Source organism: Phycomyces blakesleeanus (genome assembly GCF_001638985.1).
Source record: "Phycomyces blakesleeanus NRRL 1555(-) unplaced genomic scaffold PHYBLscaffold_2, whole genome shotgun sequence".
Taxonomy (NCBI): Eukaryota; Fungi; Mucoromycota; class Mucoromycetes; order Mucorales; family Phycomycetaceae; genus Phycomyces; species Phycomyces blakesleeanus.
The window spans coordinates 1,551,545-1,572,406 of NW_017265135.1; the positions used below are offsets into that span (position 1 = coordinate 1,551,545).

At 35.2% G+C, this 20,862-nt stretch overlaps 6 protein-coding genes across 6 annotated transcripts; 5 read left to right on the top strand and 1 right to left on the bottom strand.

The window, feature by feature from the left end:
- Positions 1 to 3,057: 3,057 nt before the first annotated feature.
- Positions 3,058 to 5,091, top strand: PHYBLDRAFT_129989 (hypothetical protein; the record flags this gene model as incomplete). The annotated part of the gene is made up of 6 exons (XM_018429324.1): positions 3,058 to 3,228; positions 3,302 to 3,708; positions 3,860 to 3,989; positions 4,060 to 4,143; positions 4,232 to 4,339; positions 4,406 to 5,091. The coding sequence occupies 6 exons, from the start codon at positions 3,058 to 3,060 to the stop codon at positions 5,000 to 5,002; spliced, it is 1,497 nt and encodes a 498-aa protein (XP_018297601.1). The 3' UTR covers positions 5,003 to 5,091.
- Positions 5,092 to 5,677: 586 nt separating this feature from the next.
- Positions 5,678 to 6,728, top strand: PHYBLDRAFT_162619 (hypothetical protein; the record flags this gene model as incomplete). The annotated part of the gene is made up of 4 exons (XM_018434663.1): positions 5,678 to 5,720; positions 6,235 to 6,289; positions 6,325 to 6,337; positions 6,522 to 6,728. 4 exons carry the CDS (start codon positions 5,678 to 5,680, stop codon positions 6,726 to 6,728), a joined length of 318 nt encoding a protein of 105 aa, XP_018297602.1.
- A 1,121-nt stretch (positions 6,729 to 7,849) lies between these two features.
- On the top strand, positions 7,850 to 8,591 carry PHYBLDRAFT_58609 (hypothetical protein; the record flags this gene model as incomplete). The annotated part of the gene is made up of 3 exons (XM_018440361.1): positions 7,850 to 8,240; positions 8,352 to 8,368; positions 8,484 to 8,591. 3 exons carry the CDS (start codon positions 7,850 to 7,852, stop codon positions 8,589 to 8,591), a joined length of 516 nt encoding a protein of 171 aa, XP_018297603.1.
- A 1,873-nt stretch (positions 8,592 to 10,464) lies between these two features.
- Positions 10,465 to 15,241, top strand: PHYBLDRAFT_162621 (hypothetical protein; the record flags this gene model as incomplete). The annotated part of the gene is made up of 13 exons (XM_018434664.1): positions 10,465 to 10,481; positions 10,678 to 11,259; positions 11,317 to 11,785; positions 11,897 to 12,113; positions 12,173 to 12,300; positions 12,364 to 12,780; positions 12,860 to 13,017; positions 13,076 to 13,361; positions 13,437 to 14,462; positions 14,518 to 14,641; positions 14,724 to 14,893; positions 14,961 to 15,119; positions 15,185 to 15,241. 13 exons carry the CDS (start codon positions 10,465 to 10,467, stop codon positions 15,239 to 15,241), a joined length of 3,810 nt encoding a protein of 1,269 aa, XP_018297604.1.
- A 1,403-nt stretch (positions 15,242 to 16,644) lies between these two features.
- On the bottom strand, positions 16,645 to 17,549 carry PHYBLDRAFT_139594 (hypothetical protein; the record flags this gene model as incomplete). The annotated part of the gene is made up of 3 exons (XM_018430252.1): positions 16,645 to 17,040; positions 17,220 to 17,291; positions 17,412 to 17,549. 3 exons carry the CDS (start codon positions 17,547 to 17,549, stop codon positions 16,645 to 16,647), a joined length of 606 nt encoding a protein of 201 aa, XP_018297605.1.
- Positions 17,550 to 18,970: 1,421 nt separating this feature from the next.
- Positions 18,971 to 20,764, top strand: PHYBLDRAFT_162622 (hypothetical protein; the record flags this gene model as incomplete). The annotated part of the gene is made up of 4 exons (XM_018434665.1): positions 18,971 to 19,283; positions 19,836 to 19,979; positions 20,283 to 20,386; positions 20,705 to 20,764. The coding sequence occupies 4 exons, from the start codon at positions 18,971 to 18,973 to the stop codon at positions 20,762 to 20,764; spliced, it is 621 nt and encodes a 206-aa protein (XP_018297606.1).
- Between the last annotated feature and the right edge of the window lie 98 nt (positions 20,765 to 20,862).

Sequence of the window (20,862 nt, forward strand, 5' to 3'; positions counted from 1 at the left end):
GTCGAAAGTTGAGAGCTCCTGGATGAGGTTCATAACGTTGGAGATTTGGTGTGCTTTCTTTGTATTTGATGGAGACCATGCTTGCTGTTGTACCAACAGTGTAAAGAGGACTCATTGACCTAAAGAAGATCTGATTCGCTAATTTGTAGGTGCCTTCGGGCGAAGCAAATTCCTGGCAATCATGGTCTGGTGTAGAGGGTGGATGAGAAGGTAGACGAGGTAGATTAGAAGTTATTCCTTCGCCAGTGGAATGTCTCCGTGTAAGGAATCCTGCACCATGAATCGATCCGGGCTAGCAATCAAAGTTAGTCAGTCTCGGTCAAGCAATAGGTATAAATATGTGTGTGTGTATGTACATAAAAATAATTATAAAAAAAGAAAGAAAGAATATTACACTGTCAACCATATACATATATATTATATATATATAAAATATGTATATGTATACAAAAAATGTTATAAATAAAACAGTATATCTGCAAAAGTGCACTTGTTTGTTTAGCAAGAGAAAAAAACAGCTGTTGGTTGTGCTCAAAAGACGCAATCGGAATAAGATGCGCAAAAGCAAGAAAATAGGAAAATGAAGTAAGGGAAAATAAATAAGAATATTATATATATATATATATATTAACTGTGCAAAATAAAGTATTTCTTTTGGAAGTCTTTATATATATATAAAATATTATTATATTATATTATACAATATATATATATATATATATATAAATATTATATATACAAAGCATATCTCTTTTTCTTTTTTGGTTTACCATGGATACTTCATATTCTCTAACCAACCGTAATCCCTCACACTTCTTTTCTTTTATTTTATTTATTCTTTAAAAAAAGAACTCGGTTCTTTATCAATTTTCTCAAAGAATATATAATAAAAAACCTCTTTATCAAAATTTGTTATCCAAGGATAATTGTATATCTTTGATTTTGTACTCTGGGGTACTACCGTATTCATAGGTAACATTGAATTTGAAACTATTCATAAAATGCCGATTTCATACCAGCAAGAAATACCCCATTTACATCCGTACAAATTGAATTGAATTGCATTGCATTGTATTGAACAAAACCAATCAGTAGAATTAGCTTCAATATGTGTATATGATTACATAAAATTAACATTTAGATAAGTTACCAGTAAAAATCTAAACCCTCTTAAAAGAGAATATTATTCGATATAGTGACATCAATATATATCTATAGACGTATAGAGATAGAGAAATATATGCTGAGAATGTAACAAGGTGAATGTCAGATTTCGCAAGATTGGAAAAAATCTTATCAAGGCAAGTAAATGTTTTAAAATCCATTGTTAATGAGGGATAAAATCAAAAATATTATTGGTACTATCATGAGAAAGAGAGAGAGAAAAGCATTACATGCATATCCATCTACTCATTTTCCATAGGAAAAGGAGCCGGGAAAGGTAAATGAATTCAACATCAGACTTATTACACATCAAGATTACCCGACTACTGAAAATAGGACAAAGACAAAGACAAAAAATTAGTCCTCACCTTTGACATTACAAGCAAAATCTAAAAGTCAGGATATCAACAGACCTTAATTAAGAGCCCAGAAATTCAATAACACAGAGTCTTGAATAATAATAGTACCAACATAGACTCGAAAAGCTACAAAACCATCAAAGGTTGAGGGTTCAATGTTTACCATAAAAAAAACCCCCTACCCCACTTTGATTGGGTAGAGGACAAAAAATGACGAATTTAACCTATTAATACAGTGTGTACTTTGGTGTCCAACCTCATGCAGAACAGACGAGTTGACAAGACGGGATACCAGAGAATCTGAAGAAATCTCTAGAAATCTCTAGAAAAACATAGAAACAATTACTACTGAACAAAACAGTAGCTGTATATTCTCAGAAGGTGGAGTACCACAGGAGAATCAGCTTCAAGACCTTTTAAGCAGCTAGAAAAATAAAATCACAAAGCATCGATGGTCCATGTCTGCTATAGGTCAAGTATATTACACCCAAATCTGTTCAAGCTCCTTTATATATTATAGATGGCTATTTAAGCTCTAACGGACTGCTCTAGTCGCCGCAAAAAAAAACCACAAGCAAACTATAGACAAAATAAACCATAAGAAGATCGTACATTCAATATGACAGGTGTTCATCACAGTACTCTACATGTAAGATGCCCAGCAATATCAAGGCAATGTTGGATAGTTATAGTATAAACCAAATACTCTACATGGGAGATTTTCTTCTTTAACTTGAATTTTTAGCGATTTTGTTCCCTTAAAATTCACGGCCTCCTTCTTATATGTATGTGAAAATATATTTGTTGATGTGTAAAAAAGAAATCAACAGTTTCTGAAGTAATAGTGAAAACACAGTATAGTTAACTGACATGCACGAAGGAAAAGGTCTTGCCTAAACACGTGACCAGAGAAAAGTGCTAGTACAGCAAATAAGTACTATGTCATAAGAATGAATAATAAATATAAATGAATGGATACTATAACCAGTAATAGGTATTCACAAATATTAATATATAGAGCACAAACAAACACTATTAGTTGAAGAGAGTAAGGTTTGGCCATTAGTCTACTACTGACTATAGAAACGGTGTGCATAGCCAGCAAAGCATTACATTGATCAATTTATATAAAAACACTACCATAACAAACATCTTTCTCATGTAAATAAATAATAAAGTCATTAAAAGGGATGATGGGAAAGAATGGCGATCGACTGACAGCTGGGACTGCCCATGATGTTGAAATACATCTTGTAATCATAATTGTTATTTTTATTTTATTTTGGCGGAATAAAACGTCGGACAAAGTCGCCAAACGAATTTTATCATCAAAAGAAGTGTCTGCATGCAACAGCGCCAAGGACAAAGTTGATAGAAGGTATGTGTTGAAGGTCCGCTTTATTTTATATATAAAACTCCAGGGTCGGACAACAAGAAACTGTTCTTCTTTGACCCGCTCATCATGGAGACCGTGACTGAATTACCCCTTGATGATGCTATCTTTTTCAATTCGACCGTCAACTCGGTCTATGAAATGATCACTGCCATCCCAGGTTCCCATCTAGTCATTGTGTACCTCAAGAATGCATACCAAAATGATCCCTTCCGCATTGCTCTCGAACTGTTTTTGGTCTTTTTTGCCATCAAATATATGTTGGCAAAGAAATACAAGCCTCATGACAATACTGTAAAACTTACTGTTAAGGTACCTGTCTTATTATCAGATTATTATATAAATTATTGTTTCTAACACCATTGCTGTGTCATAACTTATAAAGGAGGTCGATGATCTTATTGAAGAATGGCAACCCGAAACTCTTGTACCTACTCTGAATACCCTCGATAAACTAAACCTTGATAGCACACCTGTCATTCTCGGCCCTCAATCTGCAAAGACCAGAGTATCTGGACATGCCAAGCCTCTCTTGAACCTTGCCACAACAAACTACCTCAACCTGGCTGCCTCCGAACAAATTTGTGAAAGTGCTATCAAGACACTCAAGGAATATGGTGTTGGCTCTTGCGGTCCTCCTGGTTTCTATGGTACCATTGATGTCCACATGGACCTTGAAAAGGATATTGCACAGTTTTTGGGTACCGAAGAGGCTATCATTTATGCTCAAGGCTTTTCTACTATTTCTTCTGTTATTCCTGCATTCTCCAAGAGAGGTGACTTGCTTGTTGTGTAAGTGATATTTTCAGTCATTCATTCATTAATACATATATATAAATATAAAGAACTAATTCCAACTAAAACAAAAAAAACTTATCTTTATTTACTTTTAACATATTATTATACAATTTATAATCCTTTTATATATATGTATATATATCAGCGATGATGGCGTGAGTTTTGCTGTTCAAAAGGGTGTCCAGATTTCCCGCTCCAATGTCCGATACTTCAAGCACAACAACATGGACGATCTTGAACGCGTATTGAGAGATGTACAGGCTGACCAGGACAAGGTAGATATTGGGCTACATTGTGGAGTCATTCCATGAAAGTACCAAAAATAAACTAACTGTGGCTGTGTAGAACAACAAACGTCTGACCCGCCGATTCATTGTCACCGAAGGATTGTTTGCCAACTTTGGTGATATTGCACCTTTGAAAAAACTGGTAAGTTTACTCTAACCTGTTGAGGATTAATATGTTTTTTGTTTTTGTTTTTTTTCTGGTTCTTTTTTAATAACATGCAGTACTTTAGGTTGAACTTAAGAAGAAATATAAGTACAGATTGATTTTGGATGAATCCCATTCTATTGGTGTAGTAGGAAATAACGGTAGAGGTCTCACTGATTTGTTCTCTGTGGATGTAAGTCCTATTATATATGTGTACATACAGTCCTTCTAAACAAACTAACATCATTCTCGACTATAGGCCACAGAAGTGGATATGATTGTTGGTTCTTTGGCTAATGCATTTTGCGCTTCCGGTGGCTTCTGTGCTGCTAGCACTGAGGTTGTTGATCACCAGCGTTTGTCTGGCAGTGCGTATTGTTTCTCTGCTTCCATGCCTGCCATGCTTGCAGTATCTGCTTCAGAGGCTCTTAAGGTGATCCGCCAACAACCCTCGATCCTTAAGGAACTTTCTGAGCGTGCTCAAGTGTTCCGTCAGGTTCTTTCGCACAAGTCCCTTGAATCTCTTATCAGAGTTTCTGACAGTGATCTTCAATCTCCTGCTCCCTTTTTCCACATTTACCCCAAGAATTCTTTCTTGAGATCACGTGCTTTTGACCATGAGATTGATATCCCTCGCGTTGACCAAGAGCGTTTATTGCAAGATGTTGTCGACGAGTGTGCAGTCCAAGGTGTCTTGATTACTAGAGCTAAATATGTACATGATCAGGAAAAGAGTTGCCCTAGACCTAGCATTAAGCTCCATGTCACTATTGGACTTACAAAGAAGGAGAACGAAAAGGCTGCCGGTGTAGTAAAATCTGCCATTACAAAGGTGTTTGGAAAGTGGAGAAAATAATTCTTAAAACTATAATATATTAATCAACCTAATAACGTACAATACAATACAATACAATACAATAAAATAAAATACATCTCATGAGAAATAAATAACAACCTTTTAATGTATTGTATTCCAGTGACAAAGTTACATACACTGGATTCTCTTTTCTTAGAAAAAAAAACTTTTTTAAATTTTTGAAGTGTGGCCTAATAGGGAGCAAAGATAAGATAGCTGCAATTCCGTATATATAAAAAAAAACAAGTAATGAAGAAGATGGTGGAAATCGAGATTCTTTATTGACAACTCAACCAGTATAATATTTACAGAAATAAATATTGATCCCATATTCTCTGGAATCGGTATAATAGTATATATACTTTACGCAAGCATTAACACAAGACAGCACGTTTTCTTGCTGTATTCAATCTCATACAGTATCAACCTACAAGCAAACGATCTTTTGTATTGAAGAGTAGCTAAATTTTATCTATGGACCAATATATTAAGATATTGTAGTACAGGATTTTTTTTTAAAAAAAAATAGACTGAAACATGTATCATGCTTGTTCCTGAGCTGAGGTTTTGTTGAATAGAACATATGGGTTTTTATTTATTGAACAATGCCAGTTTACCCCACTTTTTTTATTTATCTTGAAAATATAATAAAGTATAGTGCACACATATGTAGTCATGACTACAAACCCAGCTGCTTATATTAAAGCTATGTTTAACAGTAAGTATAGCAATATACTTCGTTTCTTGGATTATTTGTTGTAAAAAAAAAGCTTCATGTACATACTTTTAAAATCCGGCGATACGTTTAGCCTTGTCTCCTTCGCAAATGCATGAATTTAATACTTTTGTTTATATTCTTAAGGTACCTTTTTTCACATGATAGTGGTATTGACTGGAGTGTGAATGTAAAAACCACCAGCCACAGGATAGCCACTCAAGGGATGTCTACAAATAGGAGCATTATCCTTTCATATTTTCTCTTTTCTCTCAATCTTTTTTCTTTTTCTTCTTTGCCACACGTTCCTATTATATAATATGATTGGCTGAAATGGCTCAAGTAGGACGTTAAACTGCTTTGCTTGGGCCATGTAAAAAACCCTTAAACTGACATGATTGAAAACGCGTCACATGTCAAAATGTCAAATGCATTATATATATATATATATATTGTAAATTGGTGCGAGAATTTACTATTCAAAATATGAATATTTGAAAATATAATGTAAAAACAGGGCTGCTTAGATACCAAGGGCTGGCAATAAGAAAACTTTATTTGGCTAAAATACGGTAAATAATTAAGGCTTTTTTGGGGTAATTTTAAGGGTTTTCTCAAAGGTAATTCTAGGGGTGTTTTATGTAAAACTAACTTTTTTTTTATCTTTTACTTTTATGGATAATTGGGTATCTCCGCTCTCTTGCGGATGTAAGACTTTATTCATATACTATAATAATACTTCTTTATCTTTTATAAATATACATTTTCATGAGGCAATATATCAAATAAAATTCTCTTGTATAGCTGAAAGCCATTGAATTACTTTATGGCAAAATGATTGCTGATATGGCTATATATTACAAAAGATGCATTGTTACTAATTGCTATAATACAGAGCGTTCTTTATTTATTATAATTGGCTATCAGTGTTTTCATAAATCTACGTCCCAATATCAAACGTGTTATTCTATTGTATCTATCGTGCGATTTTCGTATTCTTCAACAGGATAAATATCTGCTTTTGTAGAGACTCTATCTATCTTTATAGCCTACCCATAATACTATAGGTTCGAATAACAATAACAATAACAATAGAGTAGATATACTATGACATTAAAAGCTCTTATATCCGCCTTTTTTGTATTATTTCGTATGATCTAATCCAGCTATCAGAAAAGATTATATTTGGATACTTTAGCTTCTTTTCTTCTTCATTATCAAGCTCGGTCTCCTTGCTATATACATATTGTCAATAGGATTCTGTGCCAACATGTCTTGATGAGATTGTAGAAATCATTCGTGAACAAGATAAACACGAGGGGACTAATTGTTAACTTGGACAGCAATTCCTTTCGAGGTTAGAAGAACAGTGTGATGAGGTTTAGAGGGGGAATTCAATCAGATATTTTTGACCTCTTTATCCAAGATTAACAGCAACACTATCAAAAGACCCACTTCCAGAAACATTAGTATCATTGACTCGAAAATTAACTATATACATTTTTTTTTTACTAAAAAACCAAGAAGTAATTTGAGAGCTCTATTTTTTTATTGGTTTTGAAAAAAAGAGCTTTGTTATACTGCATTAGTGAAAACTATTGTGAACAGACGAAGAAACTGCAAATACACCTATGACCATCAAATAACTGAATTTAAAAGTAGCAAGTTTCGCAGGAATTTTTCTTTGGAATTTTAAAGCCCATCAACCAAACGTTCTTGTTGTCGAACAATCCCTCTCTTGGACTTCAAGCCGAATCAATAGTATTCCTTTTTTCACACTTTAGTCAAGCCAACAAGTTTATTTCATGTAAGTACCAAAATTTGAGCAGCCATAATTTTCTTATCTCGTTAATATATCTTCTCCATTTACATCAACTAATCTAGAGACAAAGAACGTCTAATAAGTAATATGCTTACAAAAAATGTGTCCAGCTTGTGTCTTGATCATGGGAAACTGATGTTTATCTGCCAGTAAATACCATAAGACCAAAAGTATATTTACAATTTTATTGAATAGTTAAGTTTGCGTGCTTGAACAATGTCATTTGTGTTCCAAGCCATATATTAAAAAAAATAGTAAATCGTCAATAATCGCCTATATCACCAATATCAAACAATATGTGTAATCTGCCATGTTCTTCTACGGTGGCCTTACAGCCCGCCTTGATTTTCCTATTATTAATAGCCTTGTGAATTACTCTAAGTTTACTAATCTAAATTATTTGGAGGACTTGGCTTTTTACAGTTTAAGCATCGTTTGTGGAATAGATATTTGTGCCGCCACAAACTGTAGACACATCCTTAATAAATTACGATATGATGAAACAATTCCCGTTAGATTTACCTTTTTCCTTCAAGCTGGGAATATTGTAAGACCAAGAGAGGATGTCTCAGAAGATTTTTATGCGAAGAAAAATTTACCAAGTTCCAGAAGAATCACTGGTTTGAAGAACAGTAAAAAGAAGACGGAAAGTATAAATCTTGGAACCTGGTTATTGTTAAGCATCTTCGGGTTTCCATTCGGTAAGTCATTATGTGCCTTGGATATTTTAGTGAATTGTTTTACTATTACCTCTTGTAATGCATTATGACGAATAACTTTGTGTATATCTCAAAAACATGCTTTTATAAGAGTATTACAAAGCAAAAAGGTGAGACAAAAGTGGCATATTAAAAAAAAAGTCTATTTTTTGAACTTCTGACAAAGAAATGGGAAAAATTGAAATTGAAATTGAAATATATATAAAAGTGAAAAGAAATGTCTAGTTAAAATACCATCCTAAACCTATTCTTAAGACTACAAAGAACCTTGCCAAATTATCTTACAAGTTGTCATTTTTTGTCATTGTGTACTACCTCCAAAACCACAATTGAATGAAATATAGTATTTTTGCAGCAATTTATATACATACAATGGTGTGCTCAAGTTAATAGTAATAATAAAAAAAGCCAATTGGATGTAATAAAAGCAAATACCGCTTAGTCCAATTAAAGAGAAACTAAGCCAAGTTGAAAGGCAATTCGGTCTGCTTTTTTTAGATAGTGTATCTGAGCATTCCAGATATTTTCTCAAGCATACAAAGTAAATCATGGGATGAAGTGGATTTTCAGTGGTATGAGGAGCAGTTCTAGCCGGAATACATAAAAAAACAGCAGGAATTAAATTGTACAATGAATTTTTAAAAAGCTTGTGCAAAACACATTCTAATGAGGCATAGATTCGATCGAGAAGAGATACAGGGTTTTCCCATTCTGTTAGTATATTGAGATATAAAAATTTATACACGTCAGTTGAATGATAGAACATAGGATTACTCCTTCACAAAAAAATGGATTAGGAAAAATAATTTAAAGGGTAAGGTAAATAAAAAAAAACTCGATATTAACTGTAGGAATTCTAGCACTTTCTATCCTAGCAAGCATATGATTCTTGTCGATAAATGTAGTGGTCAAGTACTATTACATTTTATACACCTTGTCATTTAGTAGGTGGCCTTGTTCATATTTTTGCCCAATATCTAATTTGATTGTTTGTAATAATCAATATTTTAAAGCTTATCTACACAAATAACCTGCCAGCCACTGTATAAATGTCATCTGTTGTATATTTGACGTTGTTAGCAAAATAAGAAACAAGTGTCTTTAATAGTATTGAATACCTGTACAACCTATGTACAGATAAACAATCATGCAATCAAAGTACACATATATAAAATCCCAAGAAAGACTGCACGAGTGTCAAGGAGGATAAAATATTCTTCCAATATGTAACATCACTGATAGTGAAAAATAGCTGATGCTACCTATGATTGGCCTGATTGAAGAAGATGGCATACACACAACTAAAGGTTATTCATTCGGAGATCTAAATTTAAAATCTAGTAAGAGACCAAGTAAGTCTTGACAGAAAATAATGTTCATATTTTAGCTTGATAGATCATCAGAAAGCACTTTAAAATAGAAATAAAAGGGTACCATAGAGTAAATAATTTATCACTATATATTTCTAATATATATAAACTCATATTATAATTATACATTCTTACATGTATTCATTGTTATATGGCAATCAGATCCAGCTCATACAATTCTTTTTTTTTTAAAAAAAAAAACTTGATCAAATAGGGGGGGGGGGGGGGGGTATATACCTCCTCTTCAAAGCCCCCTTTTGTATACACATGCAGTAGTAGCAGTACAAGACAGTGGTAAGTTAAATGGTCATGAAATATATAAAGAAAATGGCCTTGTCTTCTGTATTCACATTATCCTTTTCTTTTTAGAACAATTTTGATGACATCTAAACTCAATATTTGTTAATCCAACCCAGTTTACATAAGATCATATATGTATATGTATATGTACATGTATATATATATAATTATATGATTATACCATTCCATTATAAAACCTTTTTCAATAGAAAACATATACATTTCTTTTAAAAAATAAATATAATTACTGAGGTATAGAATTACTTAAAGAGGATTTCTTTAACCACGTATATATACAAGCTATATTGAAGCAGATACAATCTTGACCACTTGTACATGCCTATTTCTTACTGCATAATTTCTCTTCTGGACTGACATAAAGCAACAGATTCTATGATATTATACTATACAGCAAGCAATTAGTGAAAATCAGAGCGTACAAATATATCAAAACTTACTTTCTGATACTGTTCCTGAGAAATATCTGGAGAAAAAGGTAATCTTGAGTGAGCATAACAACAGGCGGAGACATTCAAATGAAGGAAAGTGGCTTGTAAGTCCATTCTCACTCCGATCAAGAAGGAAAAGAAGGCCAATCCTCCGGCCATCCTCGCTCTATTCTCTTACTCTTTAAAGCGGCTCAATGTCCTCAACCATCCCACCACCATCCAACGCGCAGTATGGTCTATTGTGTCTTCTTGAAATGGCATAAAGTCATGACTAACAGACTTGTCACAACACTATTATAGGAGACCGCCTTCTGCTTCACTACCACAGACCCAACCTTCTACGTCTGCTTCAGTCGCACCCCCTTTTCCTCATCATCTCAGTGCTGCCACCATGACATCAAAAAGTACTCCTTCCCAACAACCTTCTCCTCTATTGGCATTGCCTTCTAGAGTGAGTGATATGTCTTATCAGAGCCCGTCTATTTCCTCTTCCTCTCCAAATTACTCGACAGTATCCCAGCCACCGCATACACAAAACATTCATGGCGGCATGCTCAACTTGTCTCCTTCTGGCTCTATTGCCTCAAATGCCGAAGGACACACTTCTAAGAGCAAGTCCCACCCACCAAAACCTATGCTACCACCTATGCTTGCACGCAACAGAGCACCTTCACCCTTTGCGGACCATGCGAAGAGTGCTATCCCACGTGTACACTCTCCGCCTGTTGGGACACCCCCGAAGCATAGTGCCACGACTGGATACAGACCTTTAAATGTGAGGGATGCACTCACATACCTTGACCAGGTGAAAGTGCAGTTCTCAGATCAGCCAGATGTGTACAATCGTTTTCTGGATATAATGAAGGATTTCAAAAGCCAATCGTATGTAATGTGACTGTGTATCAAATGAACCGTCCACCTTTAACTAATCTACTGTAGGATTGATACACCTGGTGTCATTGAGCGCGTGTCTACGCTCTTCAAGGGTCATCCGACGTTGATATCGGGGTTCAATACATTTCTACCTCCGGGATATCGTATTGAATGTTCCTATGATCCCCGCGAACCCGACCTGATTCGAGTAACCACCCCCAGCGGTACAACTACAACCACTGGAGGAAGTAGCAGTGCAAACTTCGGTGGCAGAATGATGGAATCTGATAATATTCCAGCTACCCAACCATACTATCCATCGTATGGTCATATGCCTGCACCACCACCACAACAAATGTCCATGCACTCCAATCCACAATCTTCCATGCAAGGTTCATATCCTCCCATTGGGGAATCCTCTCGACCAATTATTCCACAATATCAGTCCAATGTAGCTGGCCAGACCCAACAAGCAAATGGTAAGCGTGGTCCAGTTGAATTTAACCATGCAATCAACTATGTGAACAAGATAAAGGTAAAACACTAGCAACGAACCACAGTAATAGAATATATATATATATATATATATATATGGGAGTGAAAGAAATATAAGAAAAAAAATTAATCTCTGGAACCTATATAACAGAACAGATTCACTGGAAGACCTGAGACATACAAGCAATTTCTTGAAATACTACAAACATATCAAAAAGAACAAAAGCCAATACAAGTGGTGTATACGCATGTTCAGTCATTATTTGATGGCGCACCCGATTTATTAGATGAATTTAAACAATTCTTACCAGAAATAACTGGCCAACCGGCCAGTGTACTATTTGGCGACATTGGATCCCCATATTATGGTATGATAATATACTTGACTATGTTAAAACAATAATTATTAATATCTTTCTCTGTGGAGTTACAGCTCATGGAGGTCCTAAGCATAACATGCACGACTCTTCACCACACAGTACTTCTATGATTCCACCCGGGAAGAAGAAAAGAGTCACTGGGGGCGAACGATCTACGATGAATGTCCCTCCCAAAGTGAGTAAAAAATATTGCTTGTGTATATATAGATATAGATATATATAAGCTAATGCCAAATAGACATCCAAGCGATCCAAAATCTACCACAAGCAGGCCTTGGACGGAGAGAGTGGACAAGCTGATCCTTACGCTTATCCAGTATCTCCATTCGACCCTGTATCTCCTACTGTGACAGTAGAAGAAGTAGAGCTTTTTGAACGTATCCGCAAGCATATTGGAAACAAGCCTTCATATGAAGAGTTCCTCAAGACCCTCAATCTTTACACTCAGCAAATCATCACATTGGAAACTCTCATTGAACAAATCAGTACCTTTCTTGGAAACAACAAGGAGCTATTTGACTGGTTCAAGAGTGTCGTAAGCTATGAGCCTTCTGAAAAAGAAATAGAGCCACCAAACCCAACTATACCTAAGCCGGATTTGATGCACTGTAAAACTGTCGAAGGAAGTCCGAGTTATCGCCTGGTGCCAAAGAGTGTAAGTAATAAAACTTGAACAAATAAAACAGCAGTCGCAATAACACCCTATTCTATCTCCACCTCTCTCTCTCTTGTAGTGGCAGAACCAGCCTTGCTCTGGCAGAGACCAGCTGGCCTGGGAAGTTCTTAATGATGAATATGTGTCACATCCTATTTGGGCAAGTGAAGATGATGGCTTCGTGGCTTCAAAAAAGAGTCAATATGAAGAAGCTATGCATCGATGTGAAGAAGAAAGGTAAGTAATAAAAGTTTGGTGAGAGTTATATTGTTTCTGATTATAATCTCCGCCTTAGATATGATTACAACCTAAATATCGAAGCAAACTTGAACACTATTGCCTTATTGGAGCCTATTGCTAAGAAGATTGAGACAATGAATGCTGAGGAAAAAGCTGCAATGCGCCTTAAGCCTGGATTGGGCGGCCAATCAGTCACTATCTATGAACGTATCATAAAGAAAGTATATGATAAAGAACGTGGCCTCGAAATTATTGAACTTCTATATACCAACCCTGCCCATGTTGTTCCTATTCTCCTCAAACGATTGAAGCAAAAAGACGAAGAATGGAAGAAAGCACAGGTTTGTGACAATGAAATTAAAATGGTACAGATAATTTATCCGAATATTGTATTTATTTATTTTTCTTTATCTCAGCGTGAATGGAACAAGATTTGGCGCGAACTCGACGCAAAGAACTTTTACAAAGCCCTCGACTACCAAGGAATAAACTTTAAGAGCAACGACCGTAAAGCTATGGCACCAAAATCGCTTATTAACGAAATCGAAGTCAAATATCATCGACAGAATTTGCCTCAAAAATCGATCTTGGGAAATTCGAAGTCCAAATCAAAGTCAATTTACCAATACACATATCCATGCAAAGATCCTGAAGTATTCAAAGATGTCACTCGCATCATATTCTCTTATATCGACCGCCAGACAGGATTCACTGGAAACGACAGAGAAAAGATTCGCACGTTTATTCGCACATTTATTCCACTTTGGTTCCATGTTGAGGATGTAGTACCTGAAGGAATGTCTCATTATATTGACGATGTAGACGAAGAAGATATAATTGACGAGGACGAAGATGCTCATTCTACAAATACTGATGATTCAGAATCAGAATTTGGCCGCTCACCAGGAAAACGGAGTATGTCACCTTCACGACAAAGACATGCTAGAGGAAATCGTAGTCAAGAAGATGATGCAACAATGGATCTTCTTCGCGATGTTCTCACAAAGAATAAGACTGCTTTTGAGCAACTCACAGGCATGGAAATTGACGAGTCTGCACCAAAATCTCCCTCTGCTCCAGAAGAGCCAACACAAACTGAAATGAAGCCGATAAAAGAGGAGGAAAAAGACTCGTCTAAAGATAAATTTGGCTCACCTGCGCAAGTTCCAGGAGCTGAGAGTACATCTGTTGCCATTGAAGTACCAGCAGTGCCAGTCTCTGAATCAGTCTCTGGGACAGTGTCAGAGCCGGTCTCAGAAGAACCAGCAGAAGCAGTAGTAGTATCAAAAGAGACTAGTCCAACAGAATCTACATCCACTTTACCCAAAGCATCACCAAAGGGAGATAACCCAGAATCTGACACCGTAACTTGCAATACTCAACGAACAAATTATGATTTCTTTTGCAACAACACTTTCTACTGCTTTTTTAGATTATATGAGGTAATATCAGACATGTATACATATAGATCCATGGAATCTAAATCTAGAACCATAGACATTATATGCACGCCTCATCAAAATGAAAGCATTGGATGCAGACATGCGAGCAAACCCACGAAAGGGAAAGCGTGCTAACAAAGTTGCAGCGGGACTTGGACTTTACAGCAATCGATTTGACGGTAAATATTTTTTGGGCTCATGTATATATTAATCTGTCTAATTTATCCATGTTCAAATGGTATTATATAATATTCAATGCAGAACTCGACCTATCCAATGGATACTATCACGCAATACTCGAACTTATTGATAAATTATTTGATGGTGAACTCGAACAGCCTGTGTTTGAAGAGAGCACACGCTATTTATTCTGTACTGAAGCCTACGTCTTCTTCACAGTGGATAAATTGGCACTTGCCATCATAAAACAGGTATGTTAAAGGTGGTATGCGGCTCTTGGTTTACTTGTCTAATATTTATTCGTGATTCTTCGTTTAGATACAAGCTATTACTGTTGATACCAAATCGGTGGAGCTTATTAGACTTTTAAGAAGCGATCAAAGTCTTGAAATGTCAACGCCAAAGATACTATCCGTTTACCGTTCACGAGCAGAAGATATTGTGGGCTCTGATGAAAACTTGTACAGAATTAATTTTGTAAGTCTTAAGCGAAACTATTATATGAATTATCCAACTGACAGGAGGTTATCTCGTTGATTTAGAACACAGAGTCTAAGATTATGTCTATCCAATTGTTGGGTAGAGGAGATTCAGTATAATATAAGCAATAAATATTTGTATAAAAAACAGTAATATAATAATCATAATAACAATAATAATAATTATAATATATATATATAACAAATTCAGCAAGGTGTATATTTTTTAGCGATATGTATATATATAAATATAAATATATATATATGAGTATGTGTGTTTATAAGGTGAAGGAGTGTTTGATAAATAGAATAAACGAAGAGGTCAACAAAGCAAATATTTGGATTAGCACTGTAGGAAATGGCAGAGTTTAAACCCCTGACCTGCAACAGAGTTGCCAACCTGCAACTTTCTTCTAGGCCAATATAGAAGGTGTTATCTCACAGAAAATTCGGGACTTCTTAAATATAAAAAGTTGATGTCTAATGTTGGAATAAATATCGTAATTTAATTTTTTACAATTTCTGCGAGAAATAAAATCAAAAGCAGTGCGTTTCTTTCTTAATACCAATATAAAGACAATTTACACCCAAGATAAAAAAAAACTTTTCATTAACCCTGACCTGATCGAGTATCTTATTACTAGTGATAAATAATCGCAGGAAACTAAAGCCAAGAGGAGAAGCCATAAACGCTTAAATCTTGAAGATTTTTCTGACGCTGAGTCCAAGAAAGAATTCCGTTTTACTCTTGCAGAGGTAGTTTGTTCATTACAAGTATACAGTCAAAGCTCGATATAGTGATACTGGTGGATTCAAATTTTATCACTATCACTATATCGAAAAATAGTGATAATAAGCAGGCACGGGCCCAAATTTTCCAAAAAATTATCACTATATCGAATATCACTATATCGAGCTTTGACTGTATATCTCAATGTAAGCATATAAAGCCCTTGGTATATAAGTGTTTAAAATAGATCTGTCAACTAATACCATCACATTAAATACATATCATTCTTCCTATTGCCTACTATGTAACTATGTACAACTCTTATACTAGTACAATTTTTTTACTTCACAGTAAATAGCACCTAATTATCTGTTTATGTTATAGTTATTTCTGTACTATTGATCTTTAGTCTCAATATCATGCTCTGTGTAGTTTAGGTCTTATACCAACATCTTGCTTAAACAAATATCCTTGGTATCATTTGTTTTCAAAGAAAATAAGTAACAGAAAATTCGTTCGAATTTTCTGTGATTTGGGCACTTTTCTCACAGCAATTCTGTGAGCGGTTACCATTTTAGTAAAAATTGAAATAAATATTTGGAAACTAAAGCGTCGAAAAGTTTTTTTTTGTTTGTAAGAAGCATTTTATTAGGCTTGGGGGGTCTGGTGATACTCAAAAGAAGATAATCAAAAGATTGATCACAGCATTTGTTTGGAGGGTTTTCTGGCTTTTTCAATGTTTTTGGGGGGTTTTTGTTTTTGTTAATTATAATAAATATAAGTATAAGTTTTTTTAAAAGAGAGGATCGAGGTCTAATTCTTGGCAAATGCGGGTTAGGGTCTTGCGAGCCGTACCAACAACAGCAGACGGAACAAATGGTGAATCGTCAAAAATGAAAGTCCAGTGGTGACGCCATATCGCAAGGAGGGTGCATCCAAAGACGGTAGAAGGGGGAATAGAAGAGTTTAAGGAAGAGGGAAAAAAGAAGAAGTGAAAAGCGTTGTGTAGTGCGGTTGGGGTAGGTATTGTGCCAAAGAATTCCAGCCACATGCCGATCCACACCGCGTTTTTGAGAGGACAAGTGAAGAAGAAGTGGTCTTGGGAGTCGGAGGAGAGAGAGCAAATAGAGCAGGTAGGAGAGGGAAAGGCGAGAGGAAGCAAAGAGTGAAGACGGGCTCGGCAAGAAATCTTGTCGTGTAGACCACGAAACCAAATGTTACGAGCCACCAGGGGAAGGGGGAAAGACCAAAATTTCCGCCAATGACGAGAGCCACGGGGGGGGGGGGGGATCGAAATAGCGGGCACGGACGAGAAAGCGTCGAAAAGTGGTTATCTCACAGAAATTTCAATTTTCTGTGAGATAACACCTTCTCTATTATATGCTCTTGGCTTTCTTCATTCAAATGCATAATGTGTACGACTTTTGTGCCACCACTGTCCTATATAAAACTGCAGAAGCGTAAGAGCAATATCAAAGTTTCCACAGAAGAGAAATAATATAGAAAGGAGGTTAAGGTGAAAAATAAGAATAAAGTAGGATGAGATGCCATTGACAAGACAGGAGAACTGTATATACGACTGGGATAGGGATAGGGATTGGGATTGCGGTTGCGGTTGAGATTGAGACTGAGACTAGGCGATGTAGCGAATGAGCGGGGTTGATATGTGTAAAAATGGTGAAAGGAATTGGCTTCCATAAAATGATTTTTACCCAAAATGTAGACTTGTAGTCTTTCTAAAGTCTAATGACCTTGGTGTATTTTGAGATTAATAATTAGATAAAGACCCTTTTTATATATATATAAGCACTGGAAGTGAGAAATAGAGAGTAAACTGTCTGCTTGATTTCACATTTGAATAATACTCCACGATTTTTCAATATATAGTACGCTTTTCAGTATTACCGAAAGAAGATGCTTTTTAAACATTTTGAACACTTTAATTCAATAATCCAAATATGACAAGATGCACAAAAGTTCTTTTTTCTATTAATATAAACTAATACCTTTTCTTTTCTTGATATAGCATATTTTTCTTAATCTCTTCAAAATTAGGTGATTTTTTTGGTAGTAGTTTAAAGAACATTGACATTATTGAAATGGCAAAATCATAATATCTTTTGAGCAACTGTACTCAAAAAAGCAGACCAAAAAACCAGCATGCAAATCGTATCTACCGATAAGCCAAACCTAATAATCGCTATGTATCAAAATCCCATTCCACTCTATGCAATTCAATGGGAAAGTTTATCTCTTTTATGATACCCGTGGATTGTTACTCAATGTATCCTAATTTCTGTCAATTTGTTCTTGAGGACTGTAATATAAAAGGTGTCTGTACATCGTTGGGGAGTTATCTCTATACATAATATTGAATGATGCATCTTTTAACTACCAATACCTTTCTATTCTTATTATTTGAATTTACAGCATCCTTTGCACTGTAAATATGCTTGTCCATGTATGTATACGATAACGAATGTAGGATACCAAGGATTCGTTGATATTCAAAGTACAGAAAGGTTTGAAGATAATGATTATTGTCTCATAAATACATTTAAACTGGACTTTCTGTGCACATTCTATATAAGTGCAATGAGGATATTACTTGCGTATTCAATTCACCATGCCTTTTCTGCCTCTCTTTCAAACACGCATTTCTTCATTCATTCTCATATCTCATTTCTCTTCTTTTTAAAAAAAAACTTTTCTCTTTTTTCCTTTCTCTCATTTCAATACATCCTCTTTACAAATTTCATCCTCATTAGTCAAATTCAATAACATACATTTCACGGCATCGGTATTCTCAAAAACTATCCTGACTTTAATCACTATATACTTTATAGCCAAAAACAGCATCTATGGTTAAGCACGGCTATCGCTACAATGTTAAAATATACAAATAGTATTGTATTTCTTCTCGGAGTTATTCGATTAGATTATTTTCTTCGCATTAATGATTCCACCTAATTACAACATTAACCTCTTCAATCAAGTAAAAAAAAGTTTAGAAGCGTGTTTTTTTATTAAAGTTGACAATAGCTAAGAAAGACTTTATTTATTTATTTAAATATATACGTGAAGAAACTATTCTATTCTATTTGATTGAATTTCACTTAATGTTCTTTTACATGAGTAAAAGAATAAAAAGCATGACACCAAGTTCTTTGTCCCCGCATTACGCGGCTCAATCTCCTTCAGGACGTAAACCTGACTTGGTAGCGAAGGAGATGCTGGAATGGTGGCAAACCAACGGAAAGCACCCGTTCATCCAGCCCCACATCTCGTCACCGAGTAATGTGGGTGCGAACTCGCCAGAGAACTTACCACTAGGTGATAAGGTCCAGCTCATTCGACTACCAGTAGCTTCACCGTCAGCCGTTAAAGAGTTCAGTCAGGTTAGCAGTGAAGAGCCAGCACATCTCACCACAGGTTAGACCTCCCTCCCCCCAGCATCATGATTTCACATTGGCGATGCGATGTACACAGTAGTCTTTCCAAAAGAAAAGAGACCATGCCCCACGACTTCTCAGAATTAACTGAGCTGGCGAGTAACAACTTTCACTTTCCGATGCTTGTAGCATGGAAGAATCTCCCTGCAACGGTCGCAAGAGACGCCTCACTATGAAACCGGGACTGTTGTTGCTCAAGGAGAAAACAAACGACACGCGTTGGAGGGGTTCTATTTGTAACAGAAAATTGTTTATCTGCGATTAAAGTTTAGGACTGCGCTTTTTGTCAGTCTTAGATGACCACGTCAGAGCAAACGTGACATAGATATATAAACTTTTTACTAAGTTTGTGTAACTATTCTACTGCAGAAGAGACACCTAATACTATTTACTCAAAGTACTTATAAAAGCGACTTTGTAAGGCGAAATAAAGTAGAGCAAAGGAGCAAAGAAGTAATAAAGGGTTCGGTATTGATCGGTATAGCAATAACTTTAAAGATGGAGTATAAAATTCTATAATGGCGATTTGTAGGTTACTCTAAATTGGTCTGTGCACTTCTTGTTCAAGAGCACAATAGAAAGTGCTTCATTTTGCTTATACAAGTAGGCACAAAAGGGGCCCAAAAGCTACTAGGAAATAAGCCCATATATATTGTAAAGCAATATTCAGCAATAAGTAAAAAGCAAAGAAGTATAGATATATATTATCTGGATCTCATTACAATACGATGGGAAATAACACTATTTGTAAATACTTTTCTGGAAGTCACATAAAGTCTAACCAATCAAAGGAACAATTTTCAAAAAAAAAAGAAAATATTGTAAAAAAAGTGAATTGCCATTTCTTGAAAAATCAACTAAAAAACGCATGCTTTTTATTGAATAAATCAGTTCCACAACCAGCCTTTACTTCAGATAACCCTATATTAAATGTATCCCTTAAGGATATATAGAGTAGATTCATCATACATAAAATAAGTCAATTTACTCACAATATTTGTGAATTGCAGAAAAGTATTTACGATTAACGTCGTTTTGTACTACATAAAGGATAGAGTGCTTTGCATTGATCGCAAAAATATGGTGGGACAAGATTGATATATTGAAAAGGTGTATTTGCCTTTAAGCTACAATGGCAAAGATATATGAAAAAAGTAGTTTGATAAAATTTCGGCCTTAAAACAGCCCTCAAAATCCCTAAAAAAATTGCAGTAGTCTCTTATAAAGTCGCCCCTTTTTCTTTTACCATAGTGTAGATTTTAATTCCTGTTAAATTATATATTTTATTTTATTATCCTTTGAAAGTCGTAAAAGAGAAATCCCATAAAAAAGATAAACCATTAATTTAGTTTGATAAAGAAAACTCTTTTGTGTAATTTCATGTTTAATTATTTATTAAAGGTGATTTCTAAAAGTGTTCAAGCTGTTTATAAGTCATCTCAATTTGGTAAAGCTTACTAAGAATTCCCTCATTCACGTATGCAAATTATTTTGAAGTAAATATTTTTCAGAGATTTTGAATCTTATCATCATGGCTGAGAATACTCAAAGGTTTAATA